This window comes from Gambusia affinis, linkage group LG02, assembly GCF_019740435.1.
Source record: "Gambusia affinis linkage group LG02, SWU_Gaff_1.0, whole genome shotgun sequence".
Classification (NCBI taxonomy): domain Eukaryota; kingdom Metazoa; phylum Chordata; class Actinopteri; order Cyprinodontiformes; family Poeciliidae; genus Gambusia; species Gambusia affinis.
This window is the reverse complement of record NC_057869.1, coordinates 18474715-18502243: the sequence shown is the minus strand read 5'-3', so window position 1 is coordinate 18502243 and position 27529 is coordinate 18474715. Positions and strand designations below refer to the sequence as shown.

The window sequence follows — 27529 nt, the reverse complement described above, 5'->3', positions numbered from 1 at the left end:
CTCATATGTGGGACAGGTCGGACACAACTAATATTGCAAAACAGTAGATGGCTCATTTACAAGATTTATTGAACTTACAATCTTTGCGTTTTTGCCACTCTTGCGCAGCTGCTGAACAGCATACGCATGCTCTACGTTATCCATGGAGACGCCGTTGACCATCACAACTCGATCGTTTTCTCTAAAACAAATAAAATAAGTGTTTGAGTCCTCAAGGCTCGCATATTGATATCTCCCCAAATTTTCACATCAGTGCATCCCTAGAAGAAATGGACCACCACTTACTGTAGCAGACCCTCTGCAGGTCCTCCTTTCAACACATCGGATATAACAATGGACGTCTCTCCACTCTGGAAGTGAGGGTTGTCTCGTCCGCCGGAGATGGCAATCCCAAACCCAAATCCAGGTGCCTGTTGGCATGGAAACACACACAACAAGACTGACGGACGTTGCAAAATGTATTGCATTTCAGGCTAGAAATGCAAAATTTTACAGCTCTAGTTTGTTGGACTAGACTAGAGCTGCAAATTTGTTGAATTTGCAGTGAAAATCCCAAATTCACCAAAGTGTTTAATATTGCAGGGTGTAATGTGTGTTACAGCCATAAATATGTTTATTACAATATTCTACAATAAAAATCCCAAATTAATGTTTTTCTAACACTGTAGCGCTAATGCAGAATGGTGTTCTCACCCTTCATTGTGATAAAGAAGGAATGTACAACGTTAGGTAATTCACAACAACAAAGCTCACTGCAAATCTTCAGCAGTGTCTTATTCTTTGTTGTTGCAAACACACAGCCAAGGGAGCAAGCCGTGTGAAGCAAGGGCCAAATCTCACATCCACAATGTAGGAGGGCGACGAGGCCGAGAATCGCAGGTCACACTGGGCCGCTCCTTCAGCCTCAATAAAGCTGCTACTAATTAGATTACTGCAAGCAAGGCCAGTCTAGACAGGTGCTCTGCTTCAATCCCATGATACAGCAGCTTCGCCCAAGCTGGGTTTACTGTCTTAATGCTGAGCGCAGTCAGAAATCCAGGATACCATAAGACAGATTTTTGAAGATTAATCGCTTGACTGAAGATGCTGATCACACCCTGCAATCAGGAAAGAATGCAAGGCAATACAATCTATCACAACCATGGCACAAAAAGTAAACTAATCAAAGTAACACTTTTTTTTGTCTGGAGCTTTGTGAAGGAGAAAAGTGAGCTGCCAGGAAGGAAGTGAAATGAGCAAGGAAAAGGATGCTGGTTTTTGTCTTCCTTAGCCTCGTTTCCTGCCATCTGGATTCCCTGGCTATTGTTTTATCAGCGCACATCCTGCTCCTGAAGCTGAACGTCTCTGCCCGCAGGCGAGAAGGGACGCAAATGGACAGAGGACGACAGAAAAGGAGCCGCGAGGAAAAAGGGAAGATCTAAAGACGGGGTGAGAGAAGACCATAGAGAGGAGTGGATTAGAAAGTTGTGAATACTTACCCTGTGAAGAGTTACTGTGTGCTGTTCCCATATTATTGTTTCTTCCATTGCCGCACTCTGCAGGACAAGACAGAGGACAAAAAGGATCAGTATAAGGCGAGCTAATTCAGTACACTCAAATATAATCCATATTTCTGTTTTTGGAGGTAAAGTACTCAAGTGCGCTGGACAGAAAAAAACTTTGAAATATAATCAAAGTACTTTAAAGTACTAAGTGTAAATACAGCTTTACTTTTGACATAATTAGGCCAAATATAGTTACTTATATTTGTAGTTCATTTATTTATATAATCCCATTAACCTGATGTAGCTGTGAACTACATGTAACTACAGCACAACAAGGCAATCTGTCACGTTTCTTCATTCATTTTACCCTTAAGTAGCAAAGCCTGAAGACAATATGAGTGACAGCAGCCTGGTTAGAGACCTATCAGATGTTGACTGGGATCCCACAGAGTGAATTAACACTGCAATATTATTCCTGGCAAGGTGATATGGGAAAACTGAAGCAACTGGGGCAGTTATCTGCTCTTCTAGGCAGCCACGCTGATCAGTTTTTCCTGAACAGGGATCCAGCAACAAGCCTCTCTTTTTATTTCTTAAAAAAAACAAAGAGCTTTCAACACATACATGATTAGTCTATAATTCAACAAAAAAATTTAAGCAGAGACCAACCAGTTGTGTTTTGCCTTGCAGATCTGACCTGCCAATTTAAATTTTGACCAGTATTTTTCCTAGGGACTTCTTTTTGTAAAAAGATGGGCAACAATTTTTTTATATGATTATTTTTTTTTTTTTTTTTTTTTTCCAAATCATTGAAACAAAATAAGCCAAAGATTGTCATCAGACAATTTTCCCTTTGATGGATTGTCATCGGAATACAGACATAAAAAAAAACAAACTACTCTTTATTTCATAAAATTAATCAAAATGCAGGATGTTTTCAGATTTGACTTGGTTAGATTCCGGATCAAAATTGCAACATTTGTTACTTTTTCAACAGGTGCGGTTAGTTTTCGTGCAGCCATGTCAAACGAACCAAGCCCTTGAGAAAACCTGTTTAACTCCTCGCCTGTAGTGGCGCTGCAAGAACTATCGAAGGAAAAAAAAAACAACACAAAAAAATTTTTCCTCTTCACATAATGTAAATAAAAAAGGAGAGGCATTAGATATTGTAGGAATTCTCTTTGGCAAAAAACAAGGGGCCATTTCTCCCGCTAGCATTAGACCAGGGGTGGGCAACCCTGGTCCTCGAGAGCCGGTGTCCTGCAACTCTTAGACGTCTCCCTGGTCCAACACACCTGAATCCAAGAGCTGAATCACCTCCCAAGTGCAGTCAGGTTCTCCAGAGTCCTTCTAATGACCTCATTATTTGACTCAGGTGTGTTGAAGTAGAGATACATCTAAAAGTTGCAGGAGACCGGCCCTGGAGGACCAGGATTGCCCACCCCTGCATTAGACTCACGCATCTGTTTTAGTTTTATTTACCCAGAATGCCCTATGCTGTAGTTTGCTTCCTGCTTTTGGAGCGGTCTCCAGTCCATTTGGCGTTCACATTTGCATTTGAAACGCACCAGAGCTCACTTCAACCGAACAAAGACCTAGCTTTTTAGACGGACCAGAGTTCGCTTTTTTGGTCTCCGTCAGAGCTTGATTACACATTCACATCTCCCCAAACAAACTGAAATTTCAATCAAAGTGAACTGTTAAATTAAAGTGAACAGGGCTGGTGTGAACGTATCCTTAGAGAGCCCTTCATTTTTAGATCTGTATGCAAAAAACTGAAATGTTGTTTTGCATTTAATGAAAAAGGGGGGAAAATGGATATAAAGTGTTTGATCTGTCAATCAAAGATTTTTCAAAGTTTCAATTTTTAATGTTGGTTCTAATACAAATGTTGGAGGTCATCATACTGTATTTCTAGCAGGTCAAACACACTTTGATCAAGCAGCAGAAACATCCAGGGTGCATACTGCATTGTTCTTTAAATTACAGCTTCACTTGACTTCTCGCCTGCTGATTAAGCAAGTATTGACTGTCTGTAGGGAGTGAAGGTAGAACCGTCTGTGGAAGAGTTCAAGTCGAACACCAGCGCACATGGAAAGGGTACCAATTTACTGCTGCTTTCGGCCATTTAAAATAACATGTCATGTGTCCACCCTGTCATCGTGATAATCTTGCCACCTCACCCTCTAATCAACACCTAATCTTTAAACCTTCTCACCAGTCATCTTCAACATCTCCATGGTCATTACTGTCATCACCTTCCCTGGTTCTAAATATACGGTACAGTTTACTGGAGCTGCGCGCTGCACAACAGCCATCTGCGGTGCGGATCGAGAGACACCTGATAAGAGTGTCTGGTGTTTGCTGACAGGTCGAGACATTTAATACAGGAGCTTTGTAAGGAAACAGACAACAAACATAAAGAGAATCCGACATGACAAAGTGTGGAAAATATTCAGGAATACCTAAAAAGCTGAAACTTTTTCTGTGCCAGTTTGAATACATTACTCAGTCATCTTATGCAGTTGAAAATCTCAAGCATAGTGGTACCGTTTCATACTAAACTTTCAATAGGTCTGTTTTTTTCCCCACTTCTACTCACTAAAATGAATCAGTCCACCTACGCTATTTGAACACAGAGTTAACCCTTTGACCCTAATTTCCATGGCAGCTCTGCGAGGAAGTTATTTATGTCCGTAATTGGCACAGAGACCATGGGTGTACCCCCTCTCTACCCTCCCGTCTGGCTCCGACGTATCACACAGTAAAGCCACCATTGTGTCAGGGGACCTGACCCATTTAACCACAGCATTCCTCAACGCATCCATTCCTCTGAAGCGTTTTGTGATATACTCATCCATCCGTTCACCCATTCACTCACCCACTAGCCCCGGCAGACAGTAAGGGGGTACAGCATGAGAAACAACAGCATGTCGGGCTCATATGACCTGCAGGTGGTCCTGTTCCTCGGACTGAACTGTGGGTTGAACTTGGGTTATGGGGCAATTTTCAATTTTATTTTTTAATATAAAGTAGCCAATGACGAGCTACATGTCTCCAACACTGAGAAGGCAATATACCTTCTCAGTACCTGTTAGTTTATTCTCTCTAGCACTTGCAGATAATATTCTTCATTCTTTTAGAAAAGGTACAAAATGTTCACTGTCAATTAGTTGGAAAGATTGTACAAATTGAGACTTCCACACACTAATCATAAACCATGTGAGGGGGGGGGGATACAATAAGAAGTCTGAGTCATAAAGGAGTTAATATGCTTGAAAGAGTGAGGCATTTCCAGTCAATGTCGGTTTATCACCCACAGTCAGGCCACATCATTTGAAAAAACATATTGGACCCAGGATGAGTTTCAGAGAAGTTTTCACCCACACAATCCCACACAAATCCACCTCAGAGCGTTGTTTTAAACATGCCAAACGCATACGGAGCACTGTTTTGCATATAGTGCAAAACCTATGTCAGACAATTTGATTGCTTCAAAACCACCACAACTTCCTATTAGGGATTAAATGTTGAACAGCTTTTAAAGACCACTCAAAATGTGAAATTTCCCAGGTACACACATAAACACAAATATGGAGTTTTCTAAAATCTCCACTTTGGTTGGAGCTATTATAAATAATTATTTTTAGTGAAATTTAACAGTGTTTTTGTGTGGATGAAAGGCCAAAAGTGAAGATATCCAGCTACATGTCAAATAGGTCTCAACCAGATATAGCTAATATTTAACATTGTTTTAAAGTCACTGAGTGGGTTTACACTAATGATGACTTGTTTAATTGCCTAACTTATCCACCAAGCATGAAGCCTTTCGAAACAACTACTTAATCGCAAAATGCTATATTTTGTGAATTGAAGACCTTCTGTACTTTACTACAAAAATATAAAAAGACATTTGAATACTGGGGAGTTGCAAACAAACTGAAACAAAAGGGCCTCACATTTTCTACATCATAACAATAGCAAAAATAGTGACTTCAACAAAGAATGAGGTTTATCTCTGAAGTCACAAAGTTGTGTGAAACAATGGTACGCTTGATGTTGCGCGGACTGACGGCAGCATAGAGTATTTATACATACATATTAGTCAGGCTTGAGCACTGGCCAGCAAGGCCAGGGCAGGGAAACAAAGGGCAACCACCAAATCACACACATATGCATTTGTTTGTTCAACACACACATGTAAACACACTCGCACACACACACAGAAACCAGCCATAATCTAACTCTACAGGGCCTCTTTGTGCAAGCTACAGCTCTGCCTTCCCCATCAAAACAGAGACCAGCAGAGACGATAGCAGCACACTCCAGCTCTTCAAAGACAGAGAGTAATCCGGCTCTTCTGGGTATAGCTACGAACCGAGTAGGTAGAAGTTAATGATGAAATGGACAATAACTCTCTACTGCAAAATTAATGGACTCAGGATATGCAACCCTTCAGCTCGCACTTTGGTTTCCTGCTGCATGTAGACAAGAGACACACTGATTAGTAAGCTTGGCGCAGTAAGCAATTAATGAACTAATTAGTTAATTGTATGATAAAATAAAAGGACCTCAATAATTTCTCTTCTGATGATTCTGAAAGGCAACTTTGTTTACAGAGACATCATAATGCATTTTATTTACATTTTCAGTGTGTGCTTTTTATTTCCATTTCGTTTGATTTTGGTTGTTGGGTTTTATTTTCATTTCCAGTGTTCTAGATAACAAAATTATCTCTAAATATGCATCAAAGCAAATACTCCTAACCTTTATCTGAGCTAAAGATTTAAATCAAAGTAGGTAATTTGTTTGCAGACAGAAAATAGCAAACGTTCTTAGTTTTGAATGATTTAATTAGTTATTTTCTAGTCGGGATTACTGATTAGTTCCAATCAGATGAAAATTGGCCAAATCTATAGCTGACTGGTGTATCTCCACCTTAGATGATTTCAAAAATAAATTGAACTTTTTATTATATGAAGGTGTGAACTTTATACCAAATTCAGTCATACAGCATTCAGAGAAAACCACAAACATGAGAATTTGGATTGTACACCATCTCGGGACATACAGTGTCAATTACATCCTGTAACTAAATTTAGACCCTTTCCTGTTATAAACTGACCAGGATTTCTTTGTTATTTTAAACAGACACCGCAGCAACAGGTGACAATGAGGTCATCCTATGAGGATAAACACAAGCTCAAGGGAGTTCAGGAAAAGTTAAAAACAAGCTCTGTGTCAGTGCCTCACCAATGCAGCTGTTGTACAATAACTCATTACTCACCGCCTCCATTCTTCTACCTTCCCTTTATTGGAACCACAGGAATGTTTCATGCTGTGGGTGTACCAAAATCTCAATCCAAAAGCCTCTTCTTGATACAAACACAAAGGATGAATATGTGGGGTGAGTTTGAGAGAAAAAAAAAAGTGAACAGCTCAGCACTTGTGCTTCTTGACATCAAGTGAGGGAGTCAGAGCAATCTGTTCAAGTATGAAGTTATATTTAGAGGTGTGTGGAGATAAATACAGCGCAACAGGCTACACAGAGTAATGTCTTGGTGACAAGTGCAAGGCAAAATCCTGACAAAGCCTTAGGTCAATGTGTCTGGACTTCTCTGATAGCCAGAGGCAGGATGTTAGCAAGAGCAGTCACAGCACACACAGGAAAACACTCCGCTTCCTGTTTGCAGGAAAGAGCGCCTTGCTTTCAGAGAAATCGTGGGCCAAACCATTGGAAACTTCTTCCAATTCAGTTAACCTCGGCTTGTGATCTGCAACCTACAAAGAGGCCCGATATCTCACTTTGAGTCCATCTTAGATAGCGAATGGTCATTGCATAAAACAAGAGCACCAGCTGTGCATTTATTTATATACACAGAAGAGACATGAGGGGGAATAACTATTGGCTTCATGGACACTAAATCTCCACTTTTCCTGAACTCAAAGGAAGAAGGAGGAGCATACTCAAACACATAATTAGGGACACACACATGCTCTTCCTGGAGGGCAAGCACTCAGCAGCCAACACATGCCATGTTAAGCCTCTAATGTAAGCTTTTACATTCTGTCTTTCAGATAAGACTGCAGAGCAATGCAGCATACCGTAATAACAACGTCCACAAAATAGCTGTTGTCACCTCGAGTGTTAAACAGATGAACTCAGCAGTAACCATTTTTTAGGGCAGGTTGCTTGTGCGACAGGAGAAAAGAGAGAGATGCTAGTGTGCGCGCAAACACACACATACAGCGGCGGGCAAACAGCCAATAGGCAAATGACGACGAAGATGATGATGATGATGCAGAGCCCCAGTCAGCAGTGATGTGCTGTTGTGCTGACGTGCTCAAATGTGCTTGAGTTAATTAGTTTCAAAGACCAGCACTGCTCTGTCCCACAGCTCAGTGGAGGACTCCACCAGGACTCCCCACAGTAAAACACACAGCGTTCACACGCTCTGACAAGCACACCTCTGACTGAAAATGATCTGACACTCGCTACTAGAATGGTGAGGATGGGAATAAAAATAAAAAAAATAAAAACTATAATCTGGGGGTTTTGGATTAAAACGTTAATCTGAGTGATGCTTTCCTCTGAGATCCACTGTAGCTGTCGGGCGGACAGTCAGACGGATGGATGAAACAGATCTTGAGTATTGATCTCTGAACAAATCCAGTCCTCAAGATGCCGGTGTTCAGTATTAATTTGGATAATTATCCTGTCAAACTTTTCAATGATGCTTCATTTTTAAACTTTTCAATGATGCTTCATTTTTAAACTTTTCAATGATGCTTCATTTTTATAGATTTGTTGTTTTTTTAAATGAAAAACAAATCTAAGACCTCTTCATACCATGCACTCTAAAAAGCTTCACAGGGCTTTAAGGAGGCAAAGTAACATCCCAGATTGTATATCATACTTACCAGGGATATAAGAAACTTTTGCCTTATTTCTCATTTGTTTCATGCCAAATTCACCAAGAGTGTTTGCCAGAAAACTCCATCTTGATCTTGTCTAATTGTTTTGTCAAATGCTTGTTTTAAAGAGTAAATATTCCCAGAGTGTCTGTGCTGCAGCAAACCAGCAGAGTGGTTTTGAGATTTTTTTTTTTCTACTCTTATCATCCTGCTCACTGTGTGTGGTGGCAAGATAAGCTTTAGTCGTCTGCCTGCCATTTTTTGTAGCGATTTGCTAATGCTTGAAATGCGTCACTGGCATATTCTCCTGTCCTTTCCATTAGAAGAGGGGGTTTGTTTTTAAGACAAATTCTTGTGATTGCTAAAAAGAGTATTGTTCTCACTGGGGTGAGAAATTTACTGTCTCCTGTTACTCATACAGGCTTCATGCCGAGTTTGCACATATTCTTATGTAAAAGATCATGTATTTCTCTGCATATGCTTTTTGTGGTTTTGTCATTTTTATAGTTTGACATGCCAGATTATTAAAAATAGGAGTGTTTAACATGCTTGCCATCTGACTGGAATGTAAATTACCCACTTATGATATGTTTATTTAAAGGTCTTGGTCAGCTGATATTTTTCCACTGATGATAGAGCAGCAAATGCACAAAGCAAGGCTAGGCTACTCCTGCCTGGGCGGCTTATCCAGCAGCAAAGTCATCTCGGCTCAAACACACTAATTCTTTTGTGCCCAGAGAAACAGGAAGTGTCGAGGTCACAGAGGAGAACAGTAACCTCTGGTTCGGTTTTGATTTTTCCGTTTAGTTTGTCCACGCTCCTTCTTATTGGTTGATTGAGAGATTTGGGTTTCTCACACATTTCAAACACCTCTTGGAAAGCAAGTTTTTCTTCTGGGATTTTCTCAACCTCTTCTCACAAAAGGGTGGGCTAACAGATGTTTTTGCTTAGAAAGAGTAGTTTAATTCTCTTAGTTGGGTGTGTAGAATAAGAAGAAACAGTGCTGGGATTGGCTATTTGTGAACTGTTGCCCTTTTTAAACGAGATCCTATTACATAACAAAATGAGCCCACAAATCTTTGATGTCTTGGCAGAGTAGAGGGACAGTTTTGTGAGATGATCCCAGTAAACATGTTTCATAGCCACGTTTATTGGTTGTCCTACTTTAACTTATTTACAACTATGTGTGCAGGCTACCTGATAAGAGGGAGTACAAATGTGATGGGAATGTGTTAAATTCTGCAAGGACATATAGGTGATAGCCTTTTTTTTTTTTCTTTTCATCTGGGAGCTTTGGTTAGGACTAACGATGCACAAACACAAGTACACACACACATGCACGCACACAGAGAACTGGATTTATTTTTGTGACTGTTGTAACAAACTCTGAGCCAGTGCACTGAGAATGACAACCAGATCCAGCTCTGGAACTGGATTCAGCCAATCAACAAACACACAACTATCAGCATTCCCTGCCTGCTCCTCCCTTCACATACAGACACACACACGGGCACGCACGCAGTCTGCAGGAATGTGCAGATAAGAAGACGAGGCTCCGCCTCTTTCACTCTGCTCTCTTCTCATTCCTAACAATTTTTCTCGCTTCATGCAGTTTCAGCCTAAACCTTGCTCCGTTTCATATTGCTCCCCCATGTCTTATGTAAAACTAGCCTAGAGCACAAAATAAGAAAGATGCCTCAGATAAACAAAACTGAAATTCTTCTGTTTGATTAATATTACAGTGGAGAAAAAGGATTTACAATGTGCAGCAATAATATCACTGCATGGTTACGGGTTTGTTTTCCATCCAGGACTGATCAACAGAAAGCAGAGGTTACATGTGTTGTGGCATACTGTATGTTGCCAGGACGTATTTGCTAAGCACTTAAGAACAAACATTTCAAGCTGCACTCATGACTCACATTAATAGTCGCATATGAACCAAGATAAGTCAGACCAAGTTTCACATTAATCTCTTCCAATCACAAATTTGTACAAACAGTTAAGGTAATTTTTGTGCTTTCTGTTCTGTACTCCACCATGGACAAGGTTACATTCATTCAGCGTGATGAAATCCTGAGTAATGAGTGCTGCATCTACAACCCTGCAGAGCTTTCCACACATGATGTGGCTCCCACGCTGAGCTCTAAATCCTTCGTGTGGGTCTTATCGTGGCATTTAATCAACACTAATTAAATTAAATTCAGTTACAGTACGTATCAACACAGACTTTAAATGATAAGTCGATTTTAAGGCACCATTTACACAAGATTTCTAAAGCCAATTGAGAAATTCAAAAAGAAGCAAATAGTTTGGGGTTTTTTTTAAGTTAGAATATATAAGATTTGTTTTTAAATGTTTAAAAAGAATATCACCAACCCAACACCCCCCCAAAAAATCTTGTATATTTAGGAAACTTCCTAAATTATTCTACATAATTTTCTGCATTTTGATGTTTTAATGCACTGCTCCACTGCATATGTCAATGTTGGAACTGAAATGTTCTTTAAACCCTAATCTTGAACACCAAAACATCTATAGCTCTGGCATAGAAAAAGTGTCATGTCTGAGGTGATGGTCTTGAACTACTGTTCAACTTTCTGCAAGATTTCTTTTATACAGAGCATGAATAATGATTGATCAGAATCAGTGAGGCAGGAGAGCAGCCCTGACCATCACATTACCGCCACCATGTTTGATTGTCCAGACAATTTTCAGACTGCTAGATGTCAAAGAATGTGTCTCATCTGTCCTAAAATTGCTTTAAATCAAGCTGTGATGAGTTGCTTTCAATTAGCGTAATTTATTGATCCTACAACCTGACTTTGTTGACAGTTGTGTGACAACAAAGGCAAAAACTAATCTGTAAGATGACATTTTTGCAGCACTGTAAATCACCCTCTTAAGTCTATACATCATATCTCTAACTCCAAAATGAGTAGTTAATCTTGTAAAAACCTGAATTATCTTTCCTGCGGTAGGAAAAGGAGCAAAAAAACAACAGGACCAAGTCTGACATTTGGATAAGATGAAGAGGTTAGACTGTGTTGTGCTTACACTGTATAATAGAAGAGGGATGTTTGAGGGTAAATTCAGCAAGTTTTGTTGCATCTACACTGATAAGCTCCGGCTGAAGTCAGAGCAAAAATATAAAGTAAATCGTCTAAAGAAAAAAAAAAGAAAAACTGCACTAGAGTCACATTTCAAATGTATTTTTTAGCACACTGTTTATTATACAGAGAGCTTGCCAGGGGAAGACAGATTTCGAAAATGCATGAAATATAAACAAAACCGTTGAGACTTCATGTCTAAATCAGGTTTACCTGTTTTAATTAAGGTAGAGCTGGAAGACTGATAGTGAAATATTTAACGTAACACATTTCATATCACCAATTGTTGATATTAATTATTGATTTTTTTTTAAATATCTAAAATACTGCCAAACTGGTCTTATCCAGTTTTCCATCCACCATTTTCTGTTTTTAAGAAGTACGATCGCGAAAACTGAAACTGCTGCTGCGCAACTTACAAGGATGTTGCTAGGTAACCAAAGAGTGAGAGGGTTAGTTGATGCCATCAACATTGGTTAGCTGGAAGTGAGATGTTGAGTAGCTAGAATATATTATATATATTGAATATTCCATCAGATATATTTGTTGATAATGATCATGTGTTTATTGTGATATGTATTGTTATTGATTTATTGTCCAGCCCTAAACTGAGGTGGAAGCAAACATGATATAAAAGTATGGAGTGTAAAGCTGACACATTGCTGCTAGTGTGAGTAGGCCTGTCATGATAACAAATTTTGCTGAACAATTAATTGTCTCAAAAATTATTGCAATAAACGATAATATTGTGCCCCGGTTTTTCCCCTTACGACAAGCTTAGAACTTTGGGCGTTCTAAGATTGTCGCTTGGTGAAGATAATTCATCCTGTAGTGTTTGGTGTCTTATGGTAGATGTCGTGGCCACTCTAATCTAAATCAGGGGTTTTCCCCAACTGGGAGCGTTAACGCAGACTGTTGAATGTGACAGGTAGCAAATCAGAAAGCGCGGATTCTCCTCTGTGCTTTCTGAGGGGAAATTATAGAGGAGAATCCCAAACAGCTAACAAGGTGCAAGTCCAGCGGACATTGGAGTTATGTGGAAACAACATTAATGTTTATTCAACATTTCTTGCAAAGAACATAAAAATGACAAGTGGAGGAGTTGGAGCGAAATTGCTGCAGCAGTTGATGAACCTGGTAACTTTTCAGCTGTTCTTTGTTAACGTGACATAAATGGGTTCTAATGATTTTCATTCAGTCAGGACTGACACAAGCCACATGCATTGCAGGTAGATTGTGGTAAAGCATTGATTAATGCCTGGTTTTAAAATTAGTTAACTGTATTTGTAGCCATTATTTTGTGCCCATTGTTGGACACCACACGGCACGATCGGACACGACCGTTATACCTAGGATTTCTGTCGGCTAAATCTCTCAGGTTTTGAAAATGGGGCGACAATCGGCCGACGGCTCTAAGATCATGTAGTCTGCACTGGACATAACACTAAGGATATGAGGAAGGGAGGGTCAGTGGAGAGCACCCGAGTTGAGCCTTTTTTCATTCAGTGTCATCAACAGAAAGAAAAAAAGGCTGGAAGAGACGATAAAGCCGATAATTAAAATGAGGTCAATAGTTTTAATTTATCGTGCGATTAATCGATTTGTTTATTGCGACAGGCCTAAGTGTTAGCTATGATCCTTTCACTGATCTAATAAAGTCTAAATAATGCTAATATGTTTTCATTTATATTCAAATATACTCCTCCCTTGCATAAACTTTCAATAAATTGTTTCTTCTCTTACTTTGCTATTTATTTTTAGTGCCACTTACTCCAAGCACAAGCTTGTTGGACCACCCATCCATAAAAAAACAAGCCATTATTCATACTCGTAAATTATTAATTTCAAAAATTAAACAAAGGAGTCGGTAAGATGCTCATAGGTACCCAGAAACAAGCAAAAATCAACTAACTCTTGAACAAAGAGTCTAATGTGCAACAATACATCTCCACAAACTACAGATGATTACTTAGGTGCTGCAAGAGGATAACTTTGTCTCAGAGCAAACAACTGGAATATTTGAGGCAGAAAAACACAACGCCTTTCCAATTTCACAACATCCCTGGCATTATGCAACTCTGAGCCACAACTCAGGAGAGCTGCAGTCACGTGGCACCATAAAACATGAGGCCAAGCCCACTCGATGGCATTCCCAAGCCTTCTGAGGACTTTGTTACAATAGGCATGTTGTGGGGCAGAATCTATAGAGATTTAATGAGTTACTGTGGTAGGAGCGTCCATTTTCCCAGCACTTATCTGACTACATCATTCCCATTGCACTGGAGGATACTAAAGGATGAGAGACAGAGGGGGAGCCTATGCATTTTTTAACAAGATACACAAGCACAGAAACACAATGCAACTTGCTACTGAGATAACCCACACCCATCAGTGCACTTAGTGAACAACAAACAGAAGGAATTACAGTAAATTCGTAATAGTTGTCTGTTGTAATTCAGTAAAGCCAACTTTGTAAGATTGCAACTTATAAGGCAACAAACTTAAAAAAAATGATACTGGGACACTTTCTTTCCTTAACTCCTTTCTATCTGATGAAACCGGATTTCTACAGATTTCACCAACTCAAATTTAAGATTTCTTAAGACTGTTATGAATAAAATTTGTAACCTGTATCGTGGCAGAAATGCGCAAGAGTGTCAAGCTTTTTCGCATCGCACTGGCTGACAACAGAAGTGAGCAAAGATGAACGTCGTTCAGCCAACTGGTGATAATTTAAACTTACCAATGATAAAAGCAAAAAAAGCTAGCTAGCTGGAAAGGATTTATTAGCCACCACGAGTCACAGAATGTAATAGAGATCTGCTTTTGTCTGACAGAAAAGTCCCTCAAGAAAAATAAGCTACAGAGATTATACGAGATTAAGCAACACATTCTCACACCCGACTCGTCATATATTGACGAGTTGGGACGCCGTCTGACCATGCGGAAGTCCCATGCGTCAATATATGACGAGTTGGGAGTGAGAGTGGGTTGGATTAAGTAGTCCTGACATAACATTTAAGATCTGCAAAAAAACGCATTTAAGGTAGACTTACATATTTTCTAATGAATTTAAGACATTTTAAGGCCTAAATTTAAATACCTGAATTTAAGACTTTAAGGCCTTTGCAAACACACTAAAGATAAAGCCAGAGCTTTGTTTATAAGGTTGATAGTTACCACAAATACAGCATGATCCCTTCCAAGTGAACACAATCACATATCATACCAGACATATTAGATTAACATGCCAGAGAGCAAAAAGGTAGAAAAATCCCAAATTGCAAGTGCCAAGCAATGCTACAACTAGAAGCATCTGTCATCTTTCTGTTGCACTCCAAGCTGGTCCACAGTGAAAGCAAACATGAATCAGATGAGGAACAGCAGGAAGGGCTCAGAGTAGCTTGGGTCAAACAAGCAGACGGTCAGGAGCCAGATATGTTGTCTGGTTGATAAGTTTATGCAGTCTCACACTATGTTACTGGCTGCAGGCAGCGGAGTCGCTCTCCCAAGGCTGGAGTGCAAAACCACAGTCTGCAGATAAATACTTATCCAAACTCATCCAATAATTCAGAACTTTTAGCACTCAATAACTTAAGAGAGGTCCAGTTAATGATTTTGGAAAACTAGATAAATGTTTCAGTTTTAGGCCTCGGGAAGATAATGAGACTCAATTAAACTGCAAGTCAATGGGTTTTAAAGAGAATCCATCTGTTCAAAATCATCTCATTATTTACCTTAGGTACCTCTTAGCTCCACACTGTATAGAAAAGACATGTATTTATTCAAATTACATGTCTGTACGAGTCAGTGCCACCATGTCTGTGCAGTATGCACTGTCATCTCAAGACTGTGGGAACAACCAGAACAAAATGACAAAAAAAAAGAGCCCACTTCCACAGATATTCTGCAAGTTGAGATTTTCTGCTACTCTCGTTTAAATCCAGACATCACAGAATCCACTTAGCACCTGTCTACTCTCACACTACCATTGTTTAAAAAAAATAAATAAACACTAATGACAGAAACTATAGGTTTTTCACATTGGTGTGTCTTGAATTGTCCCAAATTTCTTACCATCAGACCTTAAGCACAGGTTGAAAAAGAGAGAAAAATTAAACAGCTATAGCCACACTCAGAGTGTTCTTCCTCATGTACTGGTCATTTCTGGTACTAGAAATATGGTTATGCACCTACAATAAATCATTCCAGCTTTACAATCCAAAGACCTATTTCTACCTTCAGTCCAGACAAACAAAAAGTCACTAATGTAACATGATCATTGGAATAAAATAAATAGTAATAATATAATGATAAATATTAGCTATAGAAAATGTTTCATTTTTAGAGAATCACCATTTTATTCAAATTTTTGAAGTTTTAAGGTAAAGAACACAAGAATTTTGCTCAGAGGAGGATGGAAACATTTTCTTCAAAAGGATAGCGATGATGTAAAAAATAAAATTAATAAAGTGCCAAGTTTCCAACTTAATGACACAAAAAATTTATTTAAAAAAGAATATTAGTAGTACTTTTTGAGTCATTTTGTTTTGTTGCTATTGCTATTCTTCCAAGAAACAATTGAAAAACTATTCAAACCCACATGTTATTATACGTTTAAAACATTAAGGTTCTTTGTCATTTTTAGCCAACGTTATTAAGAGTTATTGTATGAGGTCTAAAAAGCCACATGTGGCTCGAGTGCCGTTGCTGGTTCTAAAGCCCAACTTAGACAGTTGCATTCGACATTCAACACCATATTTTGCTATATCTGTTACAGTAATGTCAAGAAAAAAAATACACAAGGTAAATCCTAATCTGCTCTGAACAGGCAAAATGTAATCTCCAGCAGCAATGCAACATAAGACAAACAAAGAAAAATATTTTGAGTGGAAGAAACAGCTAAATCTCTGTGACTTAGTGATTATGTGCCAATTTCTAAAGGAAATGGTGCACATGTTAGCACTGAAAGTATTTATTAAAACGGTTCATTGCTTGAGTTAGAAAGCCCCTTATGTTTCAGGAAAACTCTCTTTCTAGAAAATTGTTATGCTGAACTGCAGAAAGTTAGTTCTTTCAGCTGGAAATCCAAACACCATTTCAGACGGACGACTGCTTCCAAGACTGAAAAAAAATCTGCCCTCACAATACTGAGGAGTAAAAGGCAAATGAGCACATGGCAGACTGTGTGTGCGTGTGTGTTTGTGTGTACAGGCATGTAGGGCAACAAGCCTTGGGATGAATCTGTCCCAGTCTCTTTCTCTTTTCCCCAACCAGCTGAGCCACGGCTGCCACATGCACTCTCCCTTGTATCCCCCACTACCTCTATCTATCTCTGTCTCACACACTCACACACATACACACACACACAACACCCTGCGTCAAATCCCTTATGCCCGTTGTAGGAATGACAAATCCCTGCAGAGACCTGTTTCACATTGCCCTGCCATTAAGGAGGCAGGCATGGCTTAGAGCAGGGGTGTCAAGCTCCAGTCCTCAAGGGCCGCTGTCCTGCAGTTTTTAGATGTGCCACAGGTACAAAACACTGGAATGAAATGGCTTAATTGCCTCCTCCTTGTGTAGACCAGTTCTCCAAAGCCTTGCTAATGACCTAATTATACTATTCAGGTGTGGTGCAGCGGAGGCACATCTAAAAGTTGCAGGACACCGGCCCTCGAGGACTGCAGTTTGACACCCCTGGCTTAGAGTGTCCTTTGCTGTGCTGGCCACATGACAATGATAAGAAACTATCCCTGAGTGAACCAAAGGGACATTTCCATTAATCTCAAAAAAGTGAATTTGTAAGTATTCCAGCAAAACAATGAAGGCTGAGGGAAGTAAAACAAGATGGGAGGATTATGAACCTCTTTCTGCTGATAAAACCTGCTTTTTTTTGCTCCAAAACATCAACCATAAGATAACTCTGACATGAATCAGACAAAAAAAAAAGAGCACTGAATGTACATTTAAAACACAATCACATCACACATCTTCATAAAACTGAAATTGGTCTTCGAAATGACCCTCCATTTAAGAGTTAATTTCGACTTCAACTGAAACAGATATGAATGTGAAGGTCCAAGAGCTACAATTCAGTGATTATAGGAAAAGAGCAGCAGTCTTTTTAAGAACTGCCATGTGACTCAGATTATAGCCAGAGCATCTCTCCCTCCCACTCCTTCCTTTCTCCATTTCACCTCTCCAATAACCCCACCTCCCTCAGGAGAAGGCATTTTCTCTTTTCCCCTCCTTTTTTCACTTTATCTGCTATCAACCTGCCCCCAGATGTGTGTATGTGGCCCGGATATCCCTCCAGAGATGACAAGGATAAGCAGGTCAGATATCCTTGATAACGGTCACACTCCCAAATCCCCTCACAGTGCGAAAACACGGACAGCTGGTTTCTCTTAACATTTACGAGACTGGAAAGTGGTATTTATTAAGAAGCTGAATTTGATGCCTAACACCAGCTTTCAAGCTTCTTACGTCAACTAGTAGTTAACGTCAAGTCCATACGCTACATAAATGTGATGCTCTTCTTGTATGACTGCAAAAAAAACCTGAAGCCAATCTGAACACGGAGGCCTGAAAGCTGCTATCCTCTGCAACTAGCAAACCGTTAACAGACCTCATAGCTAGCTCACACCAGGTCTGTTGAGGCGCTGTGACAACTTTAAGTCAACTATCTATTTCCAAAGAGGTGCTTCTTCATGTGAGGATAACTATGTACTGGTGTGTGCATGTTTCTGGTGTGTTGATCTAAGATTGTCGGTCTGTAAAGCCCAAGATGTGACGTTCCCTGACCTGTCGCAGATGTACTGCAGTAGTTCATTTGTACATTTAAAGATGCTTTATACCAATACAGTTAAACATGGTGGATGCACAAAAGCTGTAGACCGTGTGTGATTTCCAAACTTGCGGAATAATTTTCAGTCTTAGGCCTTCCTACCATGTTAATCACTCGGAGCCGACAATGGGACGCTTAGGGCCGAGAACAAAAACATCATCAGGAGTCTTTTTCTCTCTAGCACGCGGTTCTCTAATTGCCTTTCCCTCCTTCAGTGATGTAAATGGAGATGTGTAATCATCAAAGCATTGGCTCATTGTTCAACTCTAATTAATGCAACCTCCTGAATGCAAATGCTTCCTGCACTCGTTTCAGTCCAAACACAACTGGTGTAAAGGCCGGAGGGATCGCTGACACTCTGAGTTACATTTCACTTTTGTGTGTATTCACAAGAGGAAGGTAGGAACGACTGAAGTCTAGTCAAACAGAGCAGGCACAACACTTCATGTAATGAATGAAAATTAATGCAGACTAATTGGAGTTTTCAATTAGTCTGAAGACATAAAAGAGACATTACTTGCCTAAAGATATCCAAAAGTCTAATTAATGTCTAATAAAGCATATTTAGAAAAGAATATAACAATAACTGGCACTTCTATTCAAGCAAAGATTACCATTTAAATAACCACACACACCTTTGTTTCAATTAGAAGATGCAATGCTTGATTAATTTCGCCACAATTTGAAGGAAAACCTGTTTGCTATTCTGCACTGTAGTTGACTCGTGATGCACTGAGCATGATTTTCCTTCAAACACTTTTACTATGTGATCTTGTTTATAACTCTAACATTGCTTGAAACATTAAATTAAGAGCTTGTAGAAAAGGTTTGAAAAACAAGTCACATTGTTTCAGAGGCCTGGTTAAGAACTCTGCATCACTATCAGTGCAGTTAGAGTATAATATGTTTTTATGTTAACAGGAGAAATCATAACATATAAAAAAAAGTTAAAGGTAAAAAATAAAATAAAAATAAGAGTAAGAAAAAATGTTTTACTCACTTTTTCACAACCATTTGCAAAGCATCATTCTAACCTTATGACACACTGTCAGTATTTTGCAACAGTGTTGACTTCCAAAACATGAGGCCAAAATATGTACAAGTGTTACTCCTTTAACACTCCACTGTAACATTCTGTTACAGTTTATCATCAGCCATGGCTTTATAGGAAACAAATACAGACTCATCACTGTGTCTCATCAGTTGGGAGTCGAGAATGTTGCACTCCTAAGAATTGTTTGCTCAATACGCCAGGATTTTAAAAACTGCATACGTCAGGTACTGATGGTCACAGGCTGGCTCTGGAGTCGGTTTCATGCATTTTTATATCAATCAGAAGAGTTATGTGACACTTCAGAGCCACTGTACATGAAAATGTCATTATCCACGATAGCTTAGTATCCACCTATTGGATTAAAAAAACATAAATAAATAAATAATACCACTACTTTTCAAACACCAACAGAAATCGTTAGCCAACATCTACACAACTGGCCCTTTGCCCATGACGTCAAGCGTGCAAAAGTTCCACTCTGCCAAGAAGGACATAAAAACATATGCGTGCATTAATTCCTGTGAACAGAGTTGATAGTCTAATCAATCTTTTATTTAGTTGAATTCACTGTATAAATGGTTATAAAGTGCTGCATGGTCAGCTGCACAAACAGACAAGGATGCAAAAGTAACTTGTCATTTTATCGCAAACCTTTTGATGAGGAATGAAGATGGCGATCAATAGCAGTCATCAATTGCGAGGTCTGGCAGCCCTCAGTGCAGCAAACACTTTTTATAAGGTATGAAAATTGATGCTCATATATTTTAGAAGTAGGCAAGTTTAGTAAAATGCAGTTAAATATTGCATTATGAAGAAACTACACTTCAAATTATTAATAACCATGAAGAAAATCCCCCACCATCACGCAGCCTACCAAGTATGAAAAAAACTGTAATATTCAATCCGCTCCAGTGTAACAGGAAATACCATTTCTGACATAGTGATATGAATTATGTGGCGTTAATTCAGGCAAAGTGAGCAATTTGATCAAATCAACAAACACATCAGGAGGGAGAAAGTATGGGTAGCTACTCCAGACTTTTGTACATGTCTATGAACCCCAGTGTTTATCTTCCAGAGACAAATTAGTCACTCTGATCAACACTACCGTCCCTTACTTCCACTGTCCATCATGGTGTCTCAATCTGCTTAGGTGACACAGTTGCAACGATCAATTGCTAGCATCTCCTTCCAAATGTTTTTTTGGTAAAACTACCTCAGAATTAGAAAACCTGCTGCTCTGCTTAGGTCATTTTTAAAAGTCTGTGTGTTGTGAATCTTCTGCTTTAGCGGAATTCATCGAAAACATCACAACAAAGCTGGAGCAATGAATTCACAGAGAAGTGGTGGTAAATTGACAAAGAAACAATAGACAAATGTAAAGAAATTCAGTGATTTCGGCTCTGGTATGTCGTGTTTTGTGTTAGGTATATGCCATGAAACATAATTACATGAAGACGTAAAAGTTAAATAGTCGCACAATCATTGACTGATGGCCACGTACTGTGAATACAACCAACAGTGCAATATTTTTATCTGCAACAATAACTTTTTTGTTTCATTAAAACATATGCTGCACAATATGTAGTTAGTCTACAAAGGCCTTCTGTGTGTGAATCAATAGACAGGAATCTTGTTAAATGTGAAAAAAATTATCAAATTTTTATTTATTGATTTGATATTCAGTTGTTTTGCCACATCAAAATTGTGGCAAAACAACTGAATATTACCCAATATTTTATAATTAAATTGCTAATGATGTTCACAAGTAGTGATGAAAGGTTAACGCAAAATATGAAAATGTAAATCAGCCCCATCAATTAAACATACATAAATGAATAAATAAAAGTTATTAGTTATACATCTATCCATAAAACAGCACATGGGTATGTTCACTTTCCATGTCAAGTTTTTCTTTTTTTTACTATTCCACTGGCAACAATTGTTACTTCAGGCCATTAAGAATCAGACAAAGTGATCTGTTTATGTCTGGAACAAAATTACAGCACTCATTAATCTAACAACATCACTGATGAGGCAGGAAACACTTTTGTTCAAAAACCTGAAGAGAAATTTAGTCTTTAAAGTGTGAGGTTTCTATTTTATATCAGCTTAATACAAAAGAAATGTTTGTTTTCTTATTAATATAAGAAGTATTTATCATGAAGCAAAGTGTGTTATGCAGTTTCTGAGTACTGCATTCAAGGAATTAGAGAACGACCTAAATTTCAGGAAACACTCTACCAGTGAAAAATGTTGGCCGTTGGGAGGCTGGTTACCAGCAGGACCGGTAGTGCAATAGTAAGTCTCATATGAAGGTGTGACCCAGCCATCATGTACTGTACTGTAACGTCATCAGTTGACATGATGCAGCTGGTTTCGTCTAACTGGAGCAACCGCCCAAACCTGAATTTCACTCCTGCTGTCGGACAAACAATTCACATTCCATACTTGTCAAAGTGAAAAAAGAAGGTGTGGGAAACCCAAAAAGGAAAGAACATAAAAAAATGATGTTTTTTATGTTAGTCCAGTTTTTAAAAAGTACTTTCAAGCTTTTAAGGAGAACCAACACCCCTCCCCATTTCTGGGTTGTTTTAGGACACACTTTAAAAAAATAAAATAAAATAAAATAAAAAAAAAAACAGGCTAAAATGTATTTGGGAATGTAGCTGACTCCAGAAGAAAAAAGTAGGTCTTGAAACCTCAAGCGAACCTGTTTAGAAATTCTGTCTTATCAATGAGTTAGTATGCATGCTATTTTAGGAGATACTAAAAGATGAGCAAGTCATCATGAACACTTTTTAGGCCTTTTAAAACTTATTGAGTCAGCAAATATAACGGAAAGCTCTGACAGGCAAGTCAAACGTGATTAATGCTGGGTGTTCAGGCAGGACAGATTTAGCTTTGTGTTGGTTTCATCACCTTAAAGATCATTAATTAAAACCTGGGGAGAAAAGAAAAACCCTCAGACAGTGCAGTCACTCATATGTAATAAAGAGGGTCTCACTGCAGAGTTTATTTTTCAGATTTATGAGGATTTCCTCCCCCCACTTTAATAAAACCAGGATCCTATGTATCAACAGGTGGCTTTACTGAGACCAGCTCTAAACATAGCAGGACTGCTCAATATCAGCTGCAACCAGTAAAATAAAAAAGGAAAAAAAAAAATCCTAATGATTCATTTTCGAAAACTAGACACAGCACACCCAGTTGTGGTACAAGTTGACAGTAGGCGTTCACTGCAAAATAAAACCAAAGCACAAAAAACTAACACAAAACGCCACTAGCGTTCCCCATATTACATTACTACAAGCAGCAGTGTAAAAGTTATCCTCTTAATGTAGAGTTAAACTGGCTGCCCCTCATTGCAGCTTTTACTGGACCGTCCGGCACATTATATTGTATTACATAAGCCAGCAGCATAACGTTGAGTTGGGTTTTTCTCCGGCCAGGTACCCACCTTATTTGAAGCTTTGGAGGACATTTTCCTCTGCTATTCCGCCTCAACAGCAGCAGGGTTAAAGTTGTTCCCGACGCTTGTTTTGGGTAATCGCTTGGGTTATATCGGTGTTTTTTTCCCCCCCGATTTCCAGCGGAATTTTTGCCCAGCAGCTGCCGCCACGCCGGGCTGCGTTGTTATTTTATTTTATCCGGGACGACGGGAAACATGTCACGAAAAACCGTGCGGGAAGTCCAAAGTTCATTATCTTATCTTCGCCGCCTGTGACGCCAACCTTGGTCCAGCTGGGAATGGTATCATGGGAGAAAGTCGGGTAGGAAGAAAAATAAAAAATAAAAAACAAGACGGATAAGCCCTCCTCGTTGTGGCGTTCCGTGGCTAACCTCTGGATGAAAAGTTGTGGAGAATAGGCATCAGTGGGACAGTATGCTGCAATGGCTACGGCAGGCTGAGGAAACCTCTCCCCCTCCTGCTCTTGGCTCTGTGATCAACGGCCGTGTCGTGTGTGTGCGGAGCAAACCATTCCACAGAAACAGGGGGTCGGAAACGAAAAAGAAACCCCACCGCACCGTCCATTCACGACTATTTAGATTTTGTCAGGAATTTCTCTCACTAAATAAAACTCTCGTGAGCGTAAGTTATCCATGAAGTCATTAAATAATTTCCTTGATAGCTACTTAAAATCGCCGGGACTGAAGTCTCCCCCCGCTCTGTAGTTTCTGTGGATAAACAGCCTGGGATACAATGAGGAGAAGCGACACTGCTGTCCCTGTTGATGCTGAATGCTCACTTTCCCTGGGAGACGATGTGCAACGTTCATTGCTAAACGGAGTACAGTGCAGGGGTGGATCAGAGAAATGTTCAGACGTGTGGTCAAATGAGTCCCACTCACAATGTTGGGCCACTAAAAACAAAATCAAAAGAGAACTTCAAGAGTGTTTTTATGTTGTTGTCACGTCTTTGGGAAGATGAGGAAGAAATTCTGTATTTAAATTGTTTTTGTTTTTCTTATTAATGGTGCCCCGGGCAGCAAAAGACCTAGCCTATCACTACCACACATAACCAAAACACATACACTCCCCCAACAATTATTCTGCATAAAACACAACTTATGATATGACCTAATAAACTTGATTCACTTGTTGACATACCATATTAATAAGTACTATTTTTAAAAAAATATATATGTTTAACATAGAACTATTCAGTTCAGGTTTGGTAATTTAAGTAGTTTAAATTTCGTATTGATGATCAAAAATGTTAAGATTCTATGAAGTAGTTCATAATAATTTAATTTAGCCCTAGACCTAATGACTGTCAGCATCCTTATTTGAACAATGATACCCACTCTGTTAGAGGTGATGAAAATGAAGGATAGAAATCTTGTTCACTGATGCTTTTTTTTTAGTCGAAGTGGCATCCCCCCACACTACACCTCCCTGGATGGTGAGCCATAGTACCCATTAAAGAAAACAGCAATGATATTAAGGACACACAAATGCACTGCTTCCTTGTGCGACATCATAAAAAACAATTTTAAAAAGTCAGGCAAAATAAGGAGAGATTTCTAGACAGCCACAAGTATGGATCATCCTTTACAATTTAGGACGAAGACTATTTCTGTGTTCAAGAGTTAAACATGTCTTGGTGTGAAAAAGCATATCAAGCTCTGGAACAAGAGCAAACCTATACAGCAGGGCAGCCTGCTGTGCAGATCCCACTGGCACTCTAAATATTTGAGTACAAAATCAGAGCTCACAATGTTTTAAGATATATTTTTAAAGAATATGCATAGTGAGCTAAGAAAGTTAGTTGTAAAAGGTATAAGTCAGACAATGCCTATGTCCCTCTTCTTCTGAACAATCACAAATAAGTTTGTTTAAAATTAATTTTTCAAAACTACAAAGAAAAAAAAAAAAACTTGTGGTTGATAAGTTACCTCACAGGAAACCACATAAGCTATTCTTTTAAGTTCCTATTACTTCCTAAACCAGTCCCCACCCACAGGATGCGACAGTCTCAGATTGCATTGTTTCAGAGTTTGTTTCTAGCAAAGCTGATGTGCATTATAGGAATTGGACAACAAGAGCAACACAAAATGTTAAACTTTTAAAATTTCTGCAGTTACAGTAATTGAGAGCATGTAAACCCACAGACACACCCTGTCTTTTCCAAACAAACCGAGCAATCGCATTCCCCAGATCTCACTCCCCCTAATGATCACTTCCTCTGTTTCGTTTCTCCTCAGGAGTGGAGGAGGGCTTGGTAGCAGTGTAGGTGGTCTATAAGGAGTTAATTCCCACCAGGCGTAATCCTACAAGGCAAAAATACCACGAGTGTGGAGCAACAGACATGCCTTGAAGGTGAAAAGTAAAGGATGACCTCTGCGACGGCTTGTTAAAGCCGAGAAGAGGATCAAGACGGAAGAACTCTAAGCCCCCTTACTTAATCAGGTAAACACACAAAATATATAGAAAAACCAACAAAAGATTTTCCATGAGGGATCGCCACAATTTCCTGAGAAAGGTCATTACCCAAATTCATATATACCACACATTAAACACACAAAACTGATAGGATCTACAAAAATAATACATACTAAAATTGACGCAAGCCTCTCACTCCGTCTGAAAGTCCTCAGACGCCTCTCAGGATCAAGAAGTGCTGACAGAAGAATGTTTAGCATAGTTAAAACTCTTACGTCCCCTTAAAATAATATCCAACCAAAAATCAAAGATCCGGAGCTTGAAAATGGTCACAATCAAATTTAAAGTGACAAGAGTAACATCCTCCCTCTGCTGGTCACTGGTTCCCCTTCATCCACTACGATGACGGCAGCTCTGATGTTCTTACAGACAGAAACAAGACATTTGTGACACTCCACCGTGATCAAAGCTATCCTCTTTACTTGCATCCTTGCTCTCATGTCTCTCTCTCTCTCCCTCTCTGCCTTTTATTTATTCCACAAACACAAGCACATATGCGGAGATGGCTCTTCTGGACAACAGGCGGCTTTCAAAGCTCAGGTGCTCTCATGGAAGAGCAGGCACATGGAAACAAAGGCGAACATGCAGGCCCACGCTGACTGGAACACATCACAAGGTTCACTCAACCCAACGTCTCCTGCAGCAAAAAGGCTAATGTAGAGTGAAACAGACTTGGGGGGAAAAAAATAAAAAATACTAAAGCTGCTGACCGTTGATGCACAAAGAAGCACTCACATGACACAAAAACGAAGCTGATGTGAGGACCGAGATGCGAGGCAGGACTGCCAAGCAGATGTTGTTTCCATGTTTTCTTTTGTCCTGTTTTAAGAGGCTTCAGAGAACATGGATGATCCCTCCTCTGTCCTGTTGACTCAGACCTGGCCCTAATTTCCAGCAGAGACTAAATAATATGAACCGTCTGGTGCCCCAACAGCACCCAAAGTTTTCAATCTAGACTCTAAAAGTTATTCATATTGCAGGTTTTAAAGCAATTGAAAGGTAAGAACTGTTTACAGAAGTAGATTTGAACAAAATCAATTCATTTTGACTTATTATCTTGAGACACAATTCTATCAAATGTAGAATAAGAATTCCTTAATAAAGTATTTCAGTGTAACCATGATAAACCCATTTTCCGAGAGTAACCTATCCAAGACATCAGCTTCAAACATACAAGGCCAAATACAAGACAAAATACATAAACAGCAGATATAACATAGTGTTAAACATTAGGTCAGTGCATGAGTCGAGTAAGTGGATGTCTTTGTACTTTAAGATTGACTTGAATTGATTCAAGGTTGTAAGAAATGATATTGGTTTTATAAGGGATCATAATTTGTCATATTTTGTAAGAGTTACCTCCCCCGAATACAGTCAGAATCACAATCAGTAGAAATAGACTGTAGGCTTAAATAAAATCAACACAAAATATGCAGTTAATGTGCAAAATTTAAATATTAGATTTTTTTTCCATTGCTTGTCAAAATAGAAAACTAACAAAACATGAATGGCTCTTTTATGATTGACATGACTAATTAAATTAAAATTCAAAAATGCTTGATTGATCCCAAGAGGAAATTAAATTTTATTGCAACTCCTACTAAGCCATTTTCTTCAAAGAGTTGTTGTAGAAGCTGATGGCTGTTGGCAGAAAGGATCTCTTTGGCAGGTATGAAATGGAAGTAGGTCAGAACAAAATGGGAATAACAGGGTACAAACTGTGGGTATGAATAGAAGAAGGTGCACACTGGCCAAGACTCATTCATAATACAGCAAGCTATTTAATAATCAATCGGTAAGGGACTGAAACCTGCTGCCTATTTCTTCTTTTATGCTCACTATTTGTATTATTTGTGAATTAAACCAAAATCTGCATGTGTTTAAATCCTTCAGAGCAAATTGGAATCAGCTGATCTTAACTCGAAAAAAACATGAAATCTGCTAAATCACTGATTGGTGTATTTCTACAAATAGCTGGGGCATTCAAAACATATACAAACAACAGTCTAGCTCTTTTAATTACAACACTAACTCTTATGTTGTATCTTAAAGTTTTAGATTGCATGACTGGAGACCTGTCCTGCCTTTAGCCCAATGACTGCTGGAGACAAGACAAAAAATTTCAAATGTCTAAGAAATGAAAAGTGGTACAGGTTTTAATGTTAGATAATAA

General features: G+C 39.0%; 1 protein-coding gene across 15 annotated transcripts in view; it reads right to left on the bottom strand.

Annotated features, from left to right (window-relative positions):
• tjp1a (tight junction protein 1a) overlaps positions 1 to 27529 on the bottom strand; it is a 108954-nt gene that overhangs the window by 28878 nt on the left and 52547 nt on the right. For 12 of the 15 annotated variants that reach the window (XM_044100316.1, XM_044100347.1, XM_044100298.1 and 9 more), the window contains 3 exons: positions 1479 to 1535; positions 286 to 410; positions 79 to 181 (listed from right to left, as the gene is read on the bottom strand). In XM_044100316.1, coding sequence (XP_043956251.1) covers positions 79 to 181; positions 286 to 410; positions 1479 to 1535 — 285 coding nt within the window. Of the gene's footprint in view, positions 1 to 78; positions 182 to 285; positions 411 to 1478; positions 1536 to 6771; positions 6842 to 22870; positions 23414 to 27529 lie in introns of those variants that run through there. The other 3 variants (XM_044100366.1, XM_044100382.1, XM_044100375.1) reach the window with 3 other exon arrangements.